Here is a 19,214-nt window from a genome sequence, read left to right as displayed (position 1 = left end):
CCTTAGTCTTCCAAGTGGCTGAGCTCATTGCCACTGTATCTGACTTCATTTGACCATTTTTAAGTGTGCAGTTCAGTGGCATTAAGTACATTTACATTGTTGTGAAGCTATTCATATCATCCATCTTCAGAACTTTTTTCATCTTCCCATACTGAAACTCTGTGCCCACTTAAAAAAATGACCCCATTTACCTCTCTCCCTACCCCCTAGTGACATCTACTTCAGTCTCCATGAACTCAGTTACTATAGATACCTCAAATAAATGGAACAAGGCAGTATTTGTCATTTTGCTTTCACTATGAAGCATAATGTCTTTAAGTTTCAGAATTTCTTTTTAAGCCTTTCAAGGTTGATTAATATTCCATATATATATATGTATGTTTGTGTTTGTTGTTGTTGCTGGTGGTGGTGGTGGTGCCACTGCTGGAGTTGAACCCAGGGTTCCCTGCGTGCTAGGCAAAGCACTCTACCACTGAGCTACATCCCCATCCCCTCCATATTTTGTTTACTCATCTCTTGATGAACATATAGGTTGTCTTCACCTTTTACCTATTATGAATAATGCCGTGAGTTGTGTGTCTATACTCAGAAGTGAAATGGCTGGAGCATGTGGTAGTTCTATGTTTAATTTTGGGGAGACCACCATGTTGTTTTTCAAAGCAGCAATTTCACATCATGTAAAGGACAGCTATCAGTGATTCTGATTAAGATTTCGTGATACCCAAACAGAAATCCAGATACCTCAAGGGATGTGGAAAAATTTCCAAAACAAGAAGTAATTGCAGTTTGTTTTAAAATCTCAAACAGAACTTTTGGGAAGAGAGCATAGATAATGAAAGATTAGTAACAATGGTGCTTTCAGTTCTTATTCCCGCTTCTCTTCAGAAATAAACCTTAAATAAGATTTGTACAGGTGGGCTAGATGAAACAGTATTTTTTATTCTAAAGTTATAACTTATGGGGTGATTTGAATCGTTAAGGCAAGCTGGGTGCAGTGGCACATACCTATAATCCTAACTACTGGGGAGGCTGAGGCAGGAGGATTGTAAATTCAAGGCCAGCCTTAGCAACTAAGTAAGGATAAACCTGTACAGTGGATCTATGCCTGACTACTCACCTCTGAATCCCAGGGTGAGGCTGCCTTTCCAATGGACAAAATGAATTGAGATACAAGTTTGCTAGATCCACTCTGTACACCCGAACCTGGAGAAAGCCAGCCCAGGACAAATGGTGCAACAATCTGACTCAGGTTATCATATAATTTTCCTTCTTACTGTCCTATTTCCTGTGTAGAACAAAACACTATTTTAAATAACCCTGTTTCTGCTTAGTTTATCCTTTCTCTTTCTCTATCAGAAGGAAACCTCTAGAGTATGGGGGTGTATCTCAGTGGAAAAGCCCTTACCTAGCATTCACAGGTCATGAGTCTCACCCCCAGCAGCCCCTTTCCCACCCCCCCCCCAAAAAAAAATTCTACATGAATCAAGAATTTGTGTGAGCATAAAATAGGTCCTCAAAAAATATTTATTGAATGAGTATTATTAAACAAATGAGAGCTTGCTACCCTAGTTTTTATTTTCTTCCACTCTAAGATTATTGTAAAAATTACCTTTTTTGTTTGTTTGTTTTTGTTCCGGGGATGGAATCCAGGACATGGAGCATACTGGGTAAGTGTTATACACTCTCTAGCCGCCCCTCCCCACCCCATTACAAAATGTTCTAAATATGCAAAATACTCATTTCTCATCTAATAAATCCTAAAATTTTGCTACATTGTTTCAAATTTTCTTCTGTTTCTTAAAAAAGAAGAAGAAAAGATAAAAATATATAGAAAAAGACAAGGTGACCGATTTGTGGAATTACAAAAAAGGTTATTACTAACACATAAGATTCATCTTATGTGTTGATCTCACCACTTCAGAAACTACAGATCCCAGGCAGCACTGCAGCGCCAAGCGTGTGGTCTATTCTTTTTTCCTCAGCAAATGGCCAATGAGAGGTAGTGTTTACAAAGGTCTAGACTGACTTCTGGTGTATTGACTGTGATCAGTCTTAAAGCTAGCTTTTGCTGTTTGGAACGTGCCTTCATCATTCAGAGTTAAAGAGGGTTTTCCTATTAATTTGAAGCTCATCGTGTCTATTGTTTCTGAGAGAAGCTGATTTACTGGTCTAAATGGATGCAATACTGAATTACAGGTTGGACGATAGTGAAGATTACTACACATTACTGGGATGTGATGAACTCTCTTCGGTAAGACTGTGAATAATGCTGCTGTTTCTCACAGTATTTCAAGTTTTCATTTAAGATGTTAATTTCGAACTTTTAGCTACATTGTCTGAAATCCTAATCATGTATCACCTTAAAGCACTTTAACTTAAAGAATGTTAAAGATTTAACTGCATGTTGGGTCTTGTATAGTATTTCATGGCAATTATATGGAAACCTCTGATCAAATACTGTTTGTATATTTTCTGGCTAATGGTCATACATTCTATTTTACAATGTGCTAAAAATACATATTAAAAATTTGATGTAATTGCTGATGTTTTAGAGTATACACTAAGCTATACCTTTATTGTAGCATTTCATGTTATAATTGAAATGAAATGTAATTTTCTGGTTAATCAATTATTTTTTAAAAACATGTATTTTATGATCATTTAAATTATAAATCAGGAATCATTGTTTTATATTAATATCTCGAATTGTGTGACAGAAATTACTTTTGGAAAGCATGGTTTCTGAAACAAAACATGTATGCATGAAACATGCATGAAAAACTGTTAAAGCATGTTAAGGAGTGTTCCAGCACTTCTTTATTAAAGCAAAATATTTTAAATTTAAATATAAAAGCAAATGTTTTGTTATTTATTCTTGTTTCATAAAATCAAGAGTTTTGTTTTGAGAATAAAGTGCAATATTAGACATAAAGAACTAAAATCTCTTTTCTTGTCACAGTGAGGAAGTTATCTTAGGTAATGTAAAATTAGAAAACACAGGGAGAAAACAAATTATAATGCTCTTTTAGTTACATATTTTTCTTGAAGAGTACTATGCTATTCTTGTTTATGTTGGTGGCAATTTGCTTATCGCAATTTATAAAGTTTATTACTAATTTTATCATGTTTCTCATCCAGTTTGGATTATACTGTTAGAAAATAAATTTTGAAGGAATTTTAAAAAATTAAAGTAACATAATTTAACTTGAGAAGTTTTATAATTTGGATTTTTAAAAATATGTGACAGATTATAAAGTCAAAGTCATTATAGTCTCACAATGAACCTCTTGATATGGTCAGTCAATCTTTGGTAGCTAGGCTATTGCTTTCCTGAGGAGTATTAGTTTTAGACTCACAAGAAATGATTCCATGATTTATTTATAGAATTTATAACAGTTTCATTTCATGATTTCCAGTTTAAGTCATACTTCTTTCTATGTACCATGACATGTATTAAAGGAAAATAAAAGCATTATTTCTTTTCTGGATATATTTTCCTGATCTGTCAATGGTGTAGCATTTCTAGGTAACTTTTTTTTTTTTGTATCAGATTTTATGCAAGCATCCTGCTACTTAGCTACATTCCCAACTCCCAGGCCTGTTTTTTTTTTTTTTAATTTTATTTTTAAATAGGCCTTATTAAATTGCCCAGGCTGGCCTCAAACTTGCATCCTGCCTTAGCCTCTTGAGTAGCTAGGATTTCAGGGGTGCACCATCATACCTGGCTCATTTACTTTTAATGACATGACCTGTTACAATTTCCTTACTTCTTTGTGTCTTCTTTGTGTATGCATGATTTGCTCTATACTCCACTTTTTTTTTTTTTTTTTTGGCGGGGGAGGGTCCTGGGATTGAACCTAGGGTCACTTTACCACCGAATTGCCTAGCCATTTTTATTTTTTATTTTGAGACAGAGTCTTGCTAAGTTGCCCAGGATGGCCTCAAACTTTTAATCCTCCTGTCTCAGCTTTCTAGTAGCTTCTCCCTCACTTTTTATTTTCAATGGATGTCCTTCCCATTAAAAAGTTTTATGCCATTTTTAATTTAATGTGACATTTTCTTAACTTGATTTGTACTGGATGAATTTCCTTCACTTAAAATATTACTTGATTTAGCGCTCTAAAATTAATCAGAACACTTCATACCAAAATGATTTCAAAGAAAATTGGTATTTTGATTTTACTTTTAATAATTAAATTGATCTACCCACATAATTTTTTTTTCTTTTTGGGGGTTGTTGTGTTGTGCTGAGGATTGAACCCAGGACTTTGTGCATGCAAGACAAGCACTGTACCAACTGAGCTATATCCCCAGTCCCCCCAACATAATTTTTTTTTTTTTTTTTTTTTGCACTGGGGATTGAACTCAGGGGCATTTGACCACTGAGCCTCATCTCTAGCCCTATTTTGTATTTTATTTAGAGACAGGGTCTCACTGAGTTGCTTAGCACCTGAACTAAATTGCTGAAGCTGGCTTTGAACTCACTATCCTCCTGTCTCAGCCTCTGGAGCCACTGGGATTACAGGTGTGCTCCACCATAATGGTCCAAATAATGTTTTGATTTGATTTATAGTTCTTACTATTTAAAACTTGTGTTGAAAATTAATTATATCCAAAGTTAAGTTTGCCTATTTTCCAATGGTTCTAGAACAGTAATTGTGAATCACATGTGTGAGGCCACAACAGCCCTCCCTTGGATACTTTTAAAAATCATCCTTTACAAATTAAAAATATAATCTTGATAATAAGCAATGAGACTAATTTCCTACTTTACCTTATGTATGATTATATATAAATCAGGGGAAATTTCCATGCTGTTGTGTTGAAAACAACATCTTTCCAATGTTAAAATAATATTCTGAAGTCTGATCTCTGATCAGCCAGCCTTTTCTCCATATGTGGGATTTGACAGGAAAGATACATGGTATGAAACCCTCTGAAGTATTGATACATACATACTTTGTACCACACTAGGTACAAAGTATCTTTCCTGATGAGGATCTTATTTAGTTCTTACTTGTTCTTATATATTTGGTCACTATTTGGGCAGTAATGCTAAAAAGGCTTCATGACTCCAAGATTTCATGGACTTGAAAATTGAGTAAAAACCTGATAAATTGAAACATCTATTTGTTTTTCTTATTGACTTCATACTTCCTGGGTTTGAATTTTGACCTCTCCCACTTATAACTGTGTGACCTGGAGAAACTTACTTTTCTATGCCTCAGTTTCCTAACTTGAAAATGGGCATCAATAGTACCCACTTTATAGAGTTGTGGAGATTGAGATATGATTCATACAAAATGCTTGGTACAGTGCCTGATACAGAGTAGTAGGTTGTTGTAGGTGTGGTTGTGGCCATTGTTTTGAACTCATAGGGATATTGTGAACGTGGAGCTTTGTAAATTTATCTTATTCTAGAGGCTGCATTATTTTTAAAATGTCTTTTTTTTTCAGATTTCTTATTAGGTCTGGGTGAGAGCCTGGGAATCTGCATTTAGATATGTATCTGTAGCTGGGCATGGTGGCAAACGCCTGTAATCCCAGGGGCTGGGGAGGCCGAGGCAGGAGGATCGAGAGTTCAAAGCCAGCCTCAGCAACAGCCAGGCAATTAGCAACTCAGTGAGACCCTGTTTCTAAATAAAATACAAAATAGGGCTGGGGATGTGGCTCACTGGTTAAGCACCACTGGGTTCAATCCCTGGTACAAAGAAAACAAAAACAAAACAAAACGAAACAAAAACCTAGCAGGCAGATTTAGCTTAAGAGCTACTGTCAGTCAATCCTTGATCTAAATTATGTCTTACCTAATTTCATAAATTTTCCTATTAATGTCCATTTTCTGGTCCAGGATCTAAGCCAAGATCCCTTATAACACTAAATTGTCCTGTTTCCTTAGCTTCCTCCAATTTGAAATTTTTCTTACTTTATCTTTTATAACCTGGACATTTTGAAGAGTACTCATCAGTATATTCAGTAGAATATACTTCAATTTAGTTTTATATGATAACTTTTGAGGATTAGATTGAGATTATGCATTTTTTTTGGAATCTATACCATGGCAGTGATGTTGTACCTTTGTTGTTTATTGACTGTGATCATTTGGTTAATATGGTGTCAGATCTCTTCTGCTAGGTTTCTATGGTAGGGTTATAATTTTTCCTTTTGTAATTATCAGTTATCTTGGGGTTAGATGATTTGACACTGTACTCTTTCCCCTCAAACTTTCACCCTGAGTTGATATCTTCTGGTGGATTTTGATCATGATACTAATGACTATGTCATTTGCCTAATGGTGACTTTCTATTTCCCTCATTTAATTTACATTTATTAGTTAGAATTCTTCTGTAAGGCCAAATTATTTTTTTTTAATTTATTATTTTTAGATATACATGACAATAGAGTGTATCTTGACATTATACATACGTGGAGTATAACTTCTCATTCTTCTGTTTGTACATGATGTGGAGTTACTCTGGTCATGTATTCATACACGAACATGGGAAATTTATGTCTGATTCATTCTACTATTCTTTCCTGCTGAGAGCCACAGCCGAGTCTGTATGGCCCCTGGCATTTTGCCAACAGTATTGATTGACAGGCAAGGCGTTAATATCCGCCTCTGCCGCTACTTTTGAGTTCTAGCGCTAATTTTGAGTTCTCGCGCTATTTTTAGTTCTCACGGGGATTCCCCGGGAGTTCCCATTGGTTGTCGAAGTGCAGGAGGAGGGTTTTCCCGGATAGTAATTTCCGGCTGGGGGTTGCTGGAGGAGCCTCCTGGCTTTTCGGGAGGATTCCCCAGGAGCGTGTGTGAGGTTTTTTCTTGCAGTAGAAAAAATAAAATTTGTTCCTGCTTTAGTGGCTCGTGATTTGTGCCCAGCCAGACTGCGGCACTTTCCTATTCCCATGTAAGGTTAATTTTTTTCTTCTCCATTTATTCAATTTATTTAATGGGTTGTTATTATATTTTAAGGGCAATAACCCAAATGACTAACATTATTTATTTTGTGGTTCAAATTGTTGCTATGGTTCATGTTTTAATTAATTTCCATTTGATTGGAATGTATAAGAGGGTCTTTCATTTGTTTCAGGGATATTGCTAATATCTGGAGTTTTGTGAGTAAAATTCAGTTTCAAAATGAGTGAATTGAAATAATACTAATTAACTCACTTATTAAAACGAGTCCTCCATTCTATAGCACATTCTGTAGCAAACGGATTTCCATCACTAGAATCAGTTCATCCTTTTAAGAAAGCTTTTCTACTATAATGATGTTACTTAAAGAACATCTGTCAGTCTATAATCAGGTAATCATTGAACACTTTTTTATTTAATTTTTTTTTTCTAATTAGTTATACATGACAGTAGAATACATATTGACCCATTGCACACAAATGGAGCATAACGTCTCATTCCTCTGGCTGTACATGTTCCTGAGTCACACCGGTAGTGTAATCATACATGTACATGTATATAGGGTAATCATGTCTGTCTCATTCTACCATCCTTCCCATTCTCGCTGCCCCACCCTTCCCCTCACTCTCCTCTGCACAATCCAAAGTTCCTTCATTCTTTCTTACCAGTTGAACACTTTTTATTGGGCTAGTACTAGAAGTGATAGCAAAGGGGTGGTGGTAGGTGGGAAATAACTTAGAACAAAATAAAACAAAAAGATGAGATATGGTGCCAGAGTGTAAGGAAGTTGTCAATATCGTTGAGGAACTAAAGCTAACGCACAGGAAAAAAAATTGTGAACAATTAAGGACTGAGCTGTGTGATACCATCCATAAGCACAACAAGAATTAAAGAAAGATTTCAGGGAAGAGCTGGGGCCAAAATGGTCCTAGAAGGCCATAATTTAGGTGCACAGAGAGACAAAAGGCATTAGTGTGGCTAGGGAAACTTGGATTCATCAAGTGGGAATCAAATTAGTCTCCATTGCATACTAGAGTATTCCTTGTATAAACCAAAACATTTTGATAACAGGATGTGGAAATAAGCTTCTAAGTTTAGAAATTTAAGTTCTAAAGTTGATATATGCTCACTAAGGAAATGAGGAGTACAAAAAATCGCAAAGAAAACGTTAACCTAAATGTTTAACATTTTGGAGTATGACTTATGCATGTTAACTCTGATATAGTAGGATAGTTTGTTTTGGACACCCTTTATTTATCTCCTGGCCTCCACACCCTATGTGCCTAGTGCCAAATGCAGTACACAGACAGCTGAAGCATTGTGCATGTTATATCTATGTATGTATGGAAACACATGCATATTTGTATTTATATGAGTATTTTTATATGTGTTTAGATTTCTGGATCTGCTACTTACTAGCTTTGTGATCTTGGGGAAAATTACTTTATCTATGTATTTTAGTCAGTTTTTTCACTTCTGTGACTAAAGGATCTGACCAATTTTAGGGGAGAAATACTTTATTTAAGAACTCACAGTTTCAGAGGTTTTAGTCCCTAGGCAGCTGGTGCATTCCTCAGGGCTCAGGTGAGGCAGGACATCGTGGCAGGAGGGGGTGGCAGAGGGAACCAGCTCACATGATGATCAGAGAGCAGAGAGAGAGGTCTCCACTTGCCAGATACAAATATATACCCCATGGCCATGCCCCAAATTAACTACTCCAGCCACACCCCACCTTCCTCCAGTTACCACTAAGTTAATCTCATCAGGGGTTAATTCACTTATTAGGTTAAGGCTGTAACCCAATCATTTCTTTCCAAACCTTCTTGCATCATCTCACAAATGAGCTTTTGGGGGACATCACATCGACACCATAAACCTGTCTGTTTCCTCATCTGAAGAATGGGAATAATAATAGTATTCACTTCATATAGTTGTGAGAATTAAATGAGACACTACATGTAAAGTGTTTAGAACAATGCTTGGCACATAGTAAATTTCAATAAATCTTAGTATAATTGTTTTATATACATACATATATATATATAATAATCCTATTAAATATAACTTTTCTGGATTTATATTGCATATAATGCCTGTACCTTCCATTTTTTGGAAACATATATTTTATTTACTTATTTTTATGTGGTGCTGAGCCCAGTGCCTCACATGTGCTAGTCAAGCGCTTGACCACTGAACTACAACCTCAGCCTGTAGCTTCCATTTTCTTATAAAATCATACAATTTTTTTCAAGTTGTTAAAACTCTACTACTACAAGATATATATATATATTTGCAGTGCTGGGAATTCAGTTGAGCTTTACCATTGAGCTATATTCCCAGTTATTTATTTGTTTATTTTTAAATTTGAGACAGGGTCTTTCTAAATTGTTTGAGATTGACTTTGAACTTGCACTGCTCATGCCTTAACCTCCTGAGTTGTTAGGATTAAGGCATGTGTCACTACGTCTGGCTCCCAAGATGATATTTTTATGTCTGCAAAGTATTCCAGAGCCTATAGTTAGGTTACAATTAATTTTTAACAAATATCTTATTATCAGACATATAGGTTGTTTAAAATTATATTTTATTTCTTGAACCTTCTTGTAAATTCTTTTACCACTTCTGATAATCTCTTTAGATGAATTTCTAGAGTTAGAATTGTTGGATCAAAGAATAGGAATAAACTAAAGGAATAGGAATAAACTAAAGTGTGTGTGTGTGTGTGTGTGTGTGTGTGTGTAGTATTATCCCAATTGCTTTCCTGAGAGTTTGTACCTACTTATGTCCTCACCAGGACATCATGAGTGTTCATTTATTTGTACCTTCAGAAACAGTGGTCATTATCTCCCTTTAGCGGCTTGATTTATTTGATTACGAGTGAAGTTGAACGTTTTTTTCTATGTTTACTGGCCAACAGAATAGGCAATTTTCCAGATCATTGGACATTGGATCAGGAAAGCAGGAATCAGTCAGTGGACCTTGACATAGAGTGCATCAGCTGTCTGTGGCCTGCATTTGGCACTGGGCACATGGGGTATAGAGGCCAGGAGTTAAATAAAGGGTGTCCAAAACAAACTATCCTACTATATCAGTTTACCCAGAGCTAGCCCTACAGAAGGTCTGTGTTTAAAATAATGAAGTTATTAAAGATATAGGCTGTTTTTTTAAAAAAATATTTTATTAGTTGTTGATGGACCTTTATTTATTTATATGTGGTACTGAGAATGGAACTCATGCCTCATACATACTAGGCAAGCGCTCTACCACTGAGTTATAATCCCAGACCCATGGGCTGTACTTAATTTAACAAAAAAATTTGGCAAAATCCAGAAAGGATAAAGAAAAAAAAATAACAATTTTACATGTTAGCACTACTGATAATTTACCATTTGCTTCTATTAACTCATACTAGAATGTTTTCTAATGGGTTATGAATTACAAAAAAATAAAACAACAGCCACAAAAACCAAACTTTCTGTTTTTGATGGGTATCATTTTATCTATTTATGTTATTTAAAAACTCCAAGAGGGCTGGGGCTATAGCTTACTGGCAGATTGCTTGCCTAGCATGCGCGAGGCACTGGGTTTGATCCTCAGCACCACATAAAAATTAACAAATAAAATAAAGGCATTCTGTCTATCTACAACTACAAAAAATATCTAAAAAAACCCCTCCAAGATATGTACATCAATATGTGTAAAATGTATATTTTGAAGAATATAATCTATAGTCTTGGGGGAAGAGGGGTATAAGAACTTTTACTTTCTATTCTGTATTGACAAAAATTTTTTCAGAGAGAATTTTAATTTATAAATTACTTAGTAATTTAAACATGCTTACTACTATGCTCTTTAGAATCCTTTCTTTTTCTTCCCTTCCTTTCCCTTCCCATTCCTTCCTCAATCCTTCCTCTCCCTCCCTGCCTGCCTGCCTACTTTCCTTCCTTGTGCTGATTGAATCCAGAGGCTTGAACATGTTAAGTTTGTAATCTACCACTGAACTACACCCCTACCCAGAATATTTAATATTTTAAAAATTTAAAAATAAACCTAATTCTCAATTTTATTTTTTATATAAACAGGTTATGGTTTCTGATGGTTAAAGGGAGCACATAAAAAGAAGAAACTCACAATTAATTAAAGTTCGTAACAGGAAGTCTAATCCTTTTCTGCTATTCCAAGGGGTTCTCAGTAGAAGCTTAACAAGGAAAAGAACAGGATTAGTCAGGGCTTTCTACATATGTCTATCTTACAGAGTGTGACTTTGACTGTAAAAGTAAAGGTATATTTTTAAAAATTGATTAAGGATGACATAGAGCTGATAAGAAAGAATGTGTTTCTCCTTTGAATCTTATGACAATTTTGAGCTGAGTTGCCCAAGAATTTATTTCTTAAGAGGTTAATTTGATTAATAGTTCAATTATATTGAACCAAATCATAGTTTCCTAAGCCTGAAGATTTCAGGCATATAAAATGATGATTTAAATGATAGGATTTAAAGTCCAACTGCTTTGTTAACAAAATAACTCAGTTTTTTCCTCTTTCTTTCTTTCTTTTTTTTTTTTTTTGTACTAAGGATTGAACTCAGGGGCACTCAATCACTTAGCCCCCCCCCCCTTTTTGTGTATTTTTTTATTTAGAAACAGATTTTACTGAGTTGCTTAGAGCCTTGCTAAGTTGCTAAGGGTGGCTTTGAACTCCTGATCCTCCTGCCTCAGCCTCCTCACCTGCTGGGATTACAGGCATATGCCACTGTGCCTGGCTAATAACTCAGTTGTAAAAGAAATTAGACGAATGACTTTGGACAAGTTACTTAATCACTGATATTTAATAATGGTATTTTATTGAGTTCTTAATGATCAGGTTTTATGTTATTACTCAAAAGTATACAAAAGTTATATTCTTTTATATTATCAATCTGATGTAAAGAGAAGGAGACCTAGATACATGGAAGTTGTGTAACTTGCCTAAAATCTCTCATTAGAACTGGGATTTAAAACAAAGCAATAAGATTCCAGAGCTGCATTACTGCTGTTGTCTCCTGCTGCTGTTATTGCAATTATGATTAATAAATGCAAGTCTTAATAATTCACAATAGAGAATAAACAGGAAAGTAAAATAGAATCAAATCATGGAGGGCCCTCATTTTAGCTTGGGCTAAAATTTTTGTTTTCCCAATCATTAACCAATCTGCTAATTGGCAACAAAATTATCAGTTTTAGATTATGTCCTTTTTCTTTCAGTTGTAAAATTCTCTTTTTCTTGGAGGTGGGCTGCTGGGGATTGAACCCCATGACATTGCAAATTGTGAAATTCTTTGTAAAAAGGAAAAGGGGTGGATTGGGGATGTAACTTAGTGATAAAAAGTTTGCCTAGCAAGTACAAGGCCCTGAGTTTGATACCCAGCATGGCAGAAAAAAAAATTGGTAGCAATTATATATTCTTCAAAGAAACTTAACTGACTACTTTGGACATTTAAATATATTGAGTTCATAAGTGTTTTGGGCCATCATTTAAAAACAGAATCAAGTTAAATTTCCGCTACCACAATATATAATAATACGTATTTCTATTTGAATGGGGGATTTTTATTGATGTTCTCTGAATTTTGTTATTGAAGAAATATTTCTTATACTTAAAAAAAGTCAAATTAGAAATGTAAGGATCAAAATAAAAAGTTGAGCCATGCAGAGTGGGCCTGGCAGTGCACATTTAAAACACCAGCTACTTGGGAGTCTGGGGCAGGAGGATTGCAAGCTCAAGGAGTTACAAAACCCTGTCTTGAAGTAAAGTTTTAAAAAGGGATGGATCATAGTTGCTTAGTTGCTTGCCTAGCATGCACAAGCCTCTGGGTTCAATCCCCAGTACTTTGTAAGTAAATAAGTACAAACAAATAGTTGGCTGTTTGAGGACTGATGCCCACGGCTTCCTTCATGCCATGTAAATTGTTCTGCTTATTTTTACCACTGATTTTTGTTTTAGGTTGAACAAATCCTGGCAGAATTTAAGGTCAGGGCTCTGGAATGTCACCCCGACAAGCATCCTGAAAACTCCAAAGCTGGTAAGTATTCAATAACAGCTATTTCTGAAGAAAATTAGTAGCATAGTAACTTAATTTTCTTTTATCTATTATGCTCAAAGTTATTCTTTTGTTCAATGCCAAAGGTTGTTTTTACTTTGGAATGGTAGGAAGGGAGAGGACTGCGAAAGATCTTTTCTAATAGCAGTTGCTTAACATCCATTCTTCTTTCTGCTCTGATGTACTGCTTGGTAGTTTAACAATTGTCTAGTTCATGCTGTATTTCACCAGGTAAGGAGTGTTAACAGTACTTGAGCATGTTTGTCACCAGGTGGTTGTCTTGACAAGAACCCTTTGTGCTTTCTTCATTTGGGGGGACCTGAATATGTTCATATATCCTTAATTTTTCCTTTATTGCCAGCATGTTAATATCATTTAAATATACTATTATAGATTGAAAAAAATACAACAAACCAATGATCCTTCTGTATAGCCTGTCTCCTTACTGCTTCCCTATCTTTCTTCTTCTCTTCAGAGCCAAACTTTTAATTTTGATCTTTGCATTTCTAGTATTACTTTTTAACTGTAAGAAATAATTTTTTAATGATAAAATTCAGAGAACAGCAATAAAAGCTCCTATTCAACAGTAATATGGACTTTGAGAGCTTGTTTGGAGGTTCTAGCAGGGGAACGCAGCTACTCGTACATCCTTGACCAAAGAAGAGTCCTCCTCTATTGGGGAAGGTTGTCTTCTTCGATTGACTGCTCAGTGGTAATATGGATTATTAATTTCCCATTTACCCCACTCTGACTTTCTCCCTGTCTTACTCAGAAATGGATCAGGAACTTCCTATTTGCCAAATTTAAGTTATTTTTAGTTTGTATCTTTTCTGAGCCTGGATCAGAACTTGACACTGTTGACCATACCTTTTTTCTTCTCCTTTCTTTTGAGGGACTGGGTACTGAACATGGCGGCCTGGGCATGCTAGGCAAGCACTCTGCCTCTAACCTACATCCCCAGCCTATACTTCCTTCCTGAAATACTCTTTCCCCTCAACTACCAGGATGACATGTACTTGTAGTTTTCTTCCAGTTTTTTGGGCTGATTTTTCCTGTTTCTTTTATGATTCCTTCTCTGCTGCCCTAAGATTCCCTTTTCAGCTGTCTGCTCAGCTTACTCTTGACTTGAGCCTTGTCATGGCTCCCAAATTTGTCCTTAACCCTGTTCTTGCTCCTCTCTTCAGACTGTAGAGACTTTCTTGGAAATTTCAATTTCAAAGTTATCTTGTCAAAAACTGAACTCATTATTCTCCTCTTATTCCCTCAGAATTCTTGCTTATTTTTCTGTTTCTTCATCTCAATGAATGAAACCACCATCCATTCATTTGGCCAAGCAGAAATGACATCTTTTGGGCTGGGAGTGTGGTAAAATGGATTTGACTCCCAGTACCTGAAACAAAGCAAAACAATAACAACAACAAAAAACCCTCATCTCCTTCTTTTCCTTCACATCCATATATGGTTGATTACCAAATGCCGTTGATTTACCTTTCATGTCTCTCTCCCTGTGTCCTCCTCCCTTCATCTTCATGCCATTACCATTTGATATAGGGACAAGCCACTCTCATTTCATGCCTGGATCCCTCTAGGCATTCCTTTAACTACTTCATTCTGCAGATAGTGATTTTTCTCTTTTTAATACATCATATTTCACAATTTGATTCAAGTGGGTTATGAACTCCCAATTTTACCCCGTATACAGATTGCTGAATCACATCAGTTACCCTTCCATTGATTGACAAATTGCCTTTCTAGTGTCTGATGTATTCTGCTGTCTGTCCTATTCTCTACTATCCCCCCTCCCCTCCCCTCCCCTCCCCTCCCCTTTTCTCTCTCTACCCCTTCTACTGTAAATCATTTCTTCGATTTGTATTATCTTGTCTTACCCCTCCTTTCCTCTTATATGTCCTTATGTATAACCCTGAGGATCGCCTTCCATTTCCATGCGATTTCCCTTCTCACTCCCTTTCCCTCCCACCTCTCATCCCTGTTTAATGTACATCTTCTTCTCAAGCTCTTCGTCCCTACCCTGTCCTTGTTTACTCCCCTTATATCAAAGGGGTCATTTGGTATTTGTTTTTTAAAGATTGACTAGCTTCACTTAGCATAATCTGCTCTAATGCCATCCATTTCCCTCCAAATTCTATGATTTTGTCATTTTTTAATGCAGAGTAATACTCCATTGTGTATAAATGCCACATTTTTTTTTATCCATTCATCTATTGAAGGGCATCTAGGCTGATTCCACAATCTTGCTATCGTGAATTGTGCTGCTATGAACATCGATGTAGCAGTGTCCCTGTAGCATGCTCTTATTAGGTCTTTAGGGAATAGACCGAGAAGGGGAATAGCTGGGTCAAATGGTGGTTCCATTCCCAGCTTTCCAAGAAATCTCCATACTGCTTTCCAAATTGGCTGCACCAATTTGCAGTCCCACCAGCAATGAACAAGAGTGCCCTTTTCCCCGCATCCTCTCCAGCACTTATTGTTGTTTGACTTCCTAATGGCTGCCAATCTTACTGGAGTGAGATGGTATCTTAGGGTAGTTTTGATTTGCATTTCTCTGACTGCTAGAGATGGTGAGCATTTTTTCATGTACTTATTGATTGATTGCATGTCCTCCTCTGAGAAGTGTCTGTTCAGGTCCTTGGCCCATTTATTGATTGGGTTATTTGTAATCTTATTGTCTAATTTTTTGAGTTCTTTGTATATTCTGGTTATTAGGGCTCTATCTGAAGTGTGTGGAGTAAAGATTTGTTCCCAGGATGTAGGCTCCCTGTTTATCTCTCTTATTGTTTCTTTTGCTGAGAAAAAACTTTTTAGTTTGAGTAAGTCCCATTTGTTGATTCTAGTTGTTAACTCTTGCGCTATGGGTGTCTTATTGAGGAATTTGGGGCCCGATCCCACAGTATGTAGATCATAACCAACTTTTTTTTCTATCAGATGCCGTGTCTCTGATTTAATATCAAGCTCCTTGATCCATTTTGAGTTAACTTTTGTGCATGGCGAGAGATAGGGATTCAGCTTCTTTTTGATGCAAATGGATTTCCAGTTTTCCCAGCACCATTTGTTAAAGATGCTATCCTTCCTCCATTGCATGCTTTTAGCCCCTTTATCAAATATAAGATAGTTGTAGTTTTGTGGATTGGTTACTGTGTCCTCTATTCTGTACCATTGGATTCTTAATATGCCCTATTATTTCTACTCTTCAGATCACCATGCCTGCTGGCTTCTCCCTGGAATATCCACAAGGCCTGTACACTCCCCTGCCCCAGGGTTGCTTGATTAGGTCATGCTCTTGTGTTAGGTCTTAGCTTAGCCATCACTTCCTCTGGGAATTCCTGTGTGCCCTGGCTACCTAGAGCACCCATATGTTTGCTTATTAGTTATTCTGAAAGCTCAGTGAGGCAGACCCCCTGCTTGTCTCCTTCACAGTGGTATATCCTCTATCTAGCATAGCTCCTGCAGCAGAGGGCACCTACTCAGCATAATTTCTTGACTTAGTGAATGAATGAATGAATGCATGAACATTTCTCTAGGAGACATTAACTATCCCTTTGAACTGGAGTTAATGTTAAGATGTTCTGGCATGAAATCACAAAAACTTGATAAACATTTTAAAACAACCACTACTCCAGGTTATTTTTTAACTGGGTTCTTTTCCAGTGAAGCATGACTCTGAGTTGTTTTTCTGTGCCTGACAAACAATATGTGATGAATCACTGTTCAATATCACTGTTTCTAGTTGCCATAGTGACGGGGATTTTCATGTATGGGCTGCCTGAGGCTTCTTGTTCAGAAACACTGAACTGTGTAAATATTGTTTAAAATGAAAAGGTACACAGACATCAATATCTTCTCTTGTTGGGCCTGCAGATGATATATGATTCAATCTTTGAGATTGTTTTTTAACCTGTTTAAGCATTCTTTTTTTTTTCAGTTTGGATTAATATAACTCTCTGAAAATTAAAGTGATTCTTTGCAAACTTGGAGAAAGAATAAGGTTGCTGATAAAAAATATTTTAAAATGTTAAAAAAAATTCACCCAGATAATGAATTTTAGCTTGACAGAAATTCAGAATATAATGGGCAGATTTCAAAATGTATCTAATTATGGGAAAGAGTTATCCTGTAGAGAATCTGTATGCAGGAGAAATTTGAATACACATCTTTTTGGTGTATTAAATGTAGCCTCCCCATTGCCATTATTGATTTGTTAGCATGATAAAGTAGTAGATAGTACCACAATCTGGTTTGTTAGGATTTCTCCTGTCTACCACTTATGAGCTAGTTGACTTTGGACGACCTCTCTGAACCTCAGCATATGCATAGATAAAATGGGTAGATTAATAGTATATTGCTTCATATATCTACTGTGAATATCAAAAGAGGTATCCAGCACATGGAAAGTACTCTGGAAATGTTGGCAATTATGATTCAGTGGATTTTCTTTTCTTGTTCTTAAGTAGCAGTGCAGTATTTTTTAAAAATGAGAGAGGTTTTTTGTTTTGTTTTGTTTTTTTGTTGTTAGTAATCATTGGATCTTCCTCTTAATCATTTAAAAAAAAAATCCAAATCTAAGCCCTTTAGAAATTCCTTCCTCTCGCCAGATGTGTGTGATGTATGCAGGATTAGTTGTGCTATAGAAATGTTGTCACTGAGCTTAAAAGCTCCTTACTGTTGCTCATTGCCAGCTCCTTATATGTGCAAGAGTCATTGTTTCAAATCAATACTTTATTAACTTCCTTTTTAAATAAATATTTTGTTTTTAGTTGTAGTTGGACACCATACCTTTATTTTTGTTTATTTGTTTTTATGTGGTGCTGAGAATTGAACCCAGCATCTTGCACATGCTAGGCGAGTGCTCTACTGCTGACCCACAACCCCAGCCCCTATTAATTTCTTTTTGTCCATGAAAAAAGGTTTCAGAATAAACTAAGTACCTATGAAATGATATCTTTGTTACTGATGTACAAACTTCAAAGACATTTGGATATTTAAAAAAGGGGAGAAATTTGTCTGTTGCTAACTGCTATCTTTTAATATCTCAGTGTTTTCCTACAGTGGCATCCTTTTTATTTGCTTTCTCCCTTGTTATAGCTTGGATGTTGAATGTTACCCAAAGGCCCATATGTTAAAAGCTTGGTCTCTAGTGTTGTGCTATTGGGAGCTGACGGAACCTTTAGAGGTGGGGCCTAGTGGGAGAACTTTAGGTCATTGACTGTGGGACCCTGACCCCTTCATCCTCTTTTTGTATCTTGGCCATGAGGCAAGTGGATTTGATCCACTGTGTACTCCCACCTTGATATGCTGTTTTGCCACAGGTCTAAAGCAATGGGGTCAATTGATCATGGGCTCTAACCTTCAAAACTGTGAGTTGAGGGGCTGGGATTGTGGCTCAGTGGTAGAGCGCTCGCCTCCCACGTGAGAGGCTCTGGGTTTGATCCTCAGCACCACATAAAAATAAATAAATAAATAAGCAAATAAATAAATAAATAAATAAAGGTATTGTGTCCAACTACAACTAAAAAATAAATATTAAAAAAAACTGAGTTGAAATAAGCATTTTTTTCTTTATATGTTATAAATAATGTTGAAAGGGAAAGTCTATTACTATTTGGTCTCTCAGAGAACCATTATTAACAATAGAAATATTTTTTCATAGATTTTTTTCAAAGTAATTCTGACATCATATTATTATTTCTCATGTAATTATAAATAGAATACAGTTAAATGTGGTTATAGTAATACAAATTCTTTCATGAAATATGTATTGAAAAGAATTTGTATATTTTCAAAGTAGGCTAGCTAGTTAAATCAGAATGTCTATCAAAGGGTTCCAGCATTATTTGCTACACTAAACTCATAAAATGAAATCTCACTTCCCAGAACTGGTAAATGTTTATATTGTGTCATTCATTCAATTAGCTGATACATTCAAGGACAAATATAAACCCAAAGTCATTTTTATTAAATGTAGTAAAGAGGATGGGACATGAAAAAGGCCACATAACAGAAAAGATAAGGTCCCTTTTGTTTTCTGCTTATCCACTGTTGCTGAGGGATTGATATCAGAATAATTCTAAGTGGACTTCTTTCGTTCTGGGATATCTGGTGAGGCTGACGGTAATGTACAAAGACAAAGTGACTCACAGTTAAAAATGTAAATGTTTACAACTACTGCACTAGTAGTAGCTGGCATGTGTATCCTTGGTGATA

General features: G+C 36.0%; 1 protein-coding gene across 1 annotated transcript in view; it reads left to right on the top strand.

Moving 5' to 3' along the window:
• Positions 1–2,009: 2,009 nt before the first annotated feature.
• Positions 2,010–19,214, top strand: part of Dnajc12 (DnaJ heat shock protein family (Hsp40) member C12) — a 44,106-nt gene continuing 26,901 nt past the window's right edge. The window contains exons 1-2 of the mRNA XM_026394657.2: positions 2,010–2,251; positions 12,899–12,977. Of these exons, the coding sequence (XP_026250442.2) occupies positions 2,174–2,251; positions 12,899–12,977 (157 nt within the window). The 5' untranslated portion in view covers positions 2,010–2,173. The remainder of the gene's footprint in view (positions 2,252–12,898; positions 12,978–19,214) is intronic.

This window comes from Urocitellus parryii, chromosome 5 (genome assembly GCF_045843805.1).
Source record: "Urocitellus parryii isolate mUroPar1 chromosome 5, mUroPar1.hap1, whole genome shotgun sequence".
Taxonomy (NCBI): Eukaryota; Metazoa; Chordata; class Mammalia; order Rodentia; family Sciuridae; genus Urocitellus; species Urocitellus parryii.
Note: the sequence above shows the minus strand (reverse complement) of the source record. Positions and strands in the feature narration are given on the sequence as shown.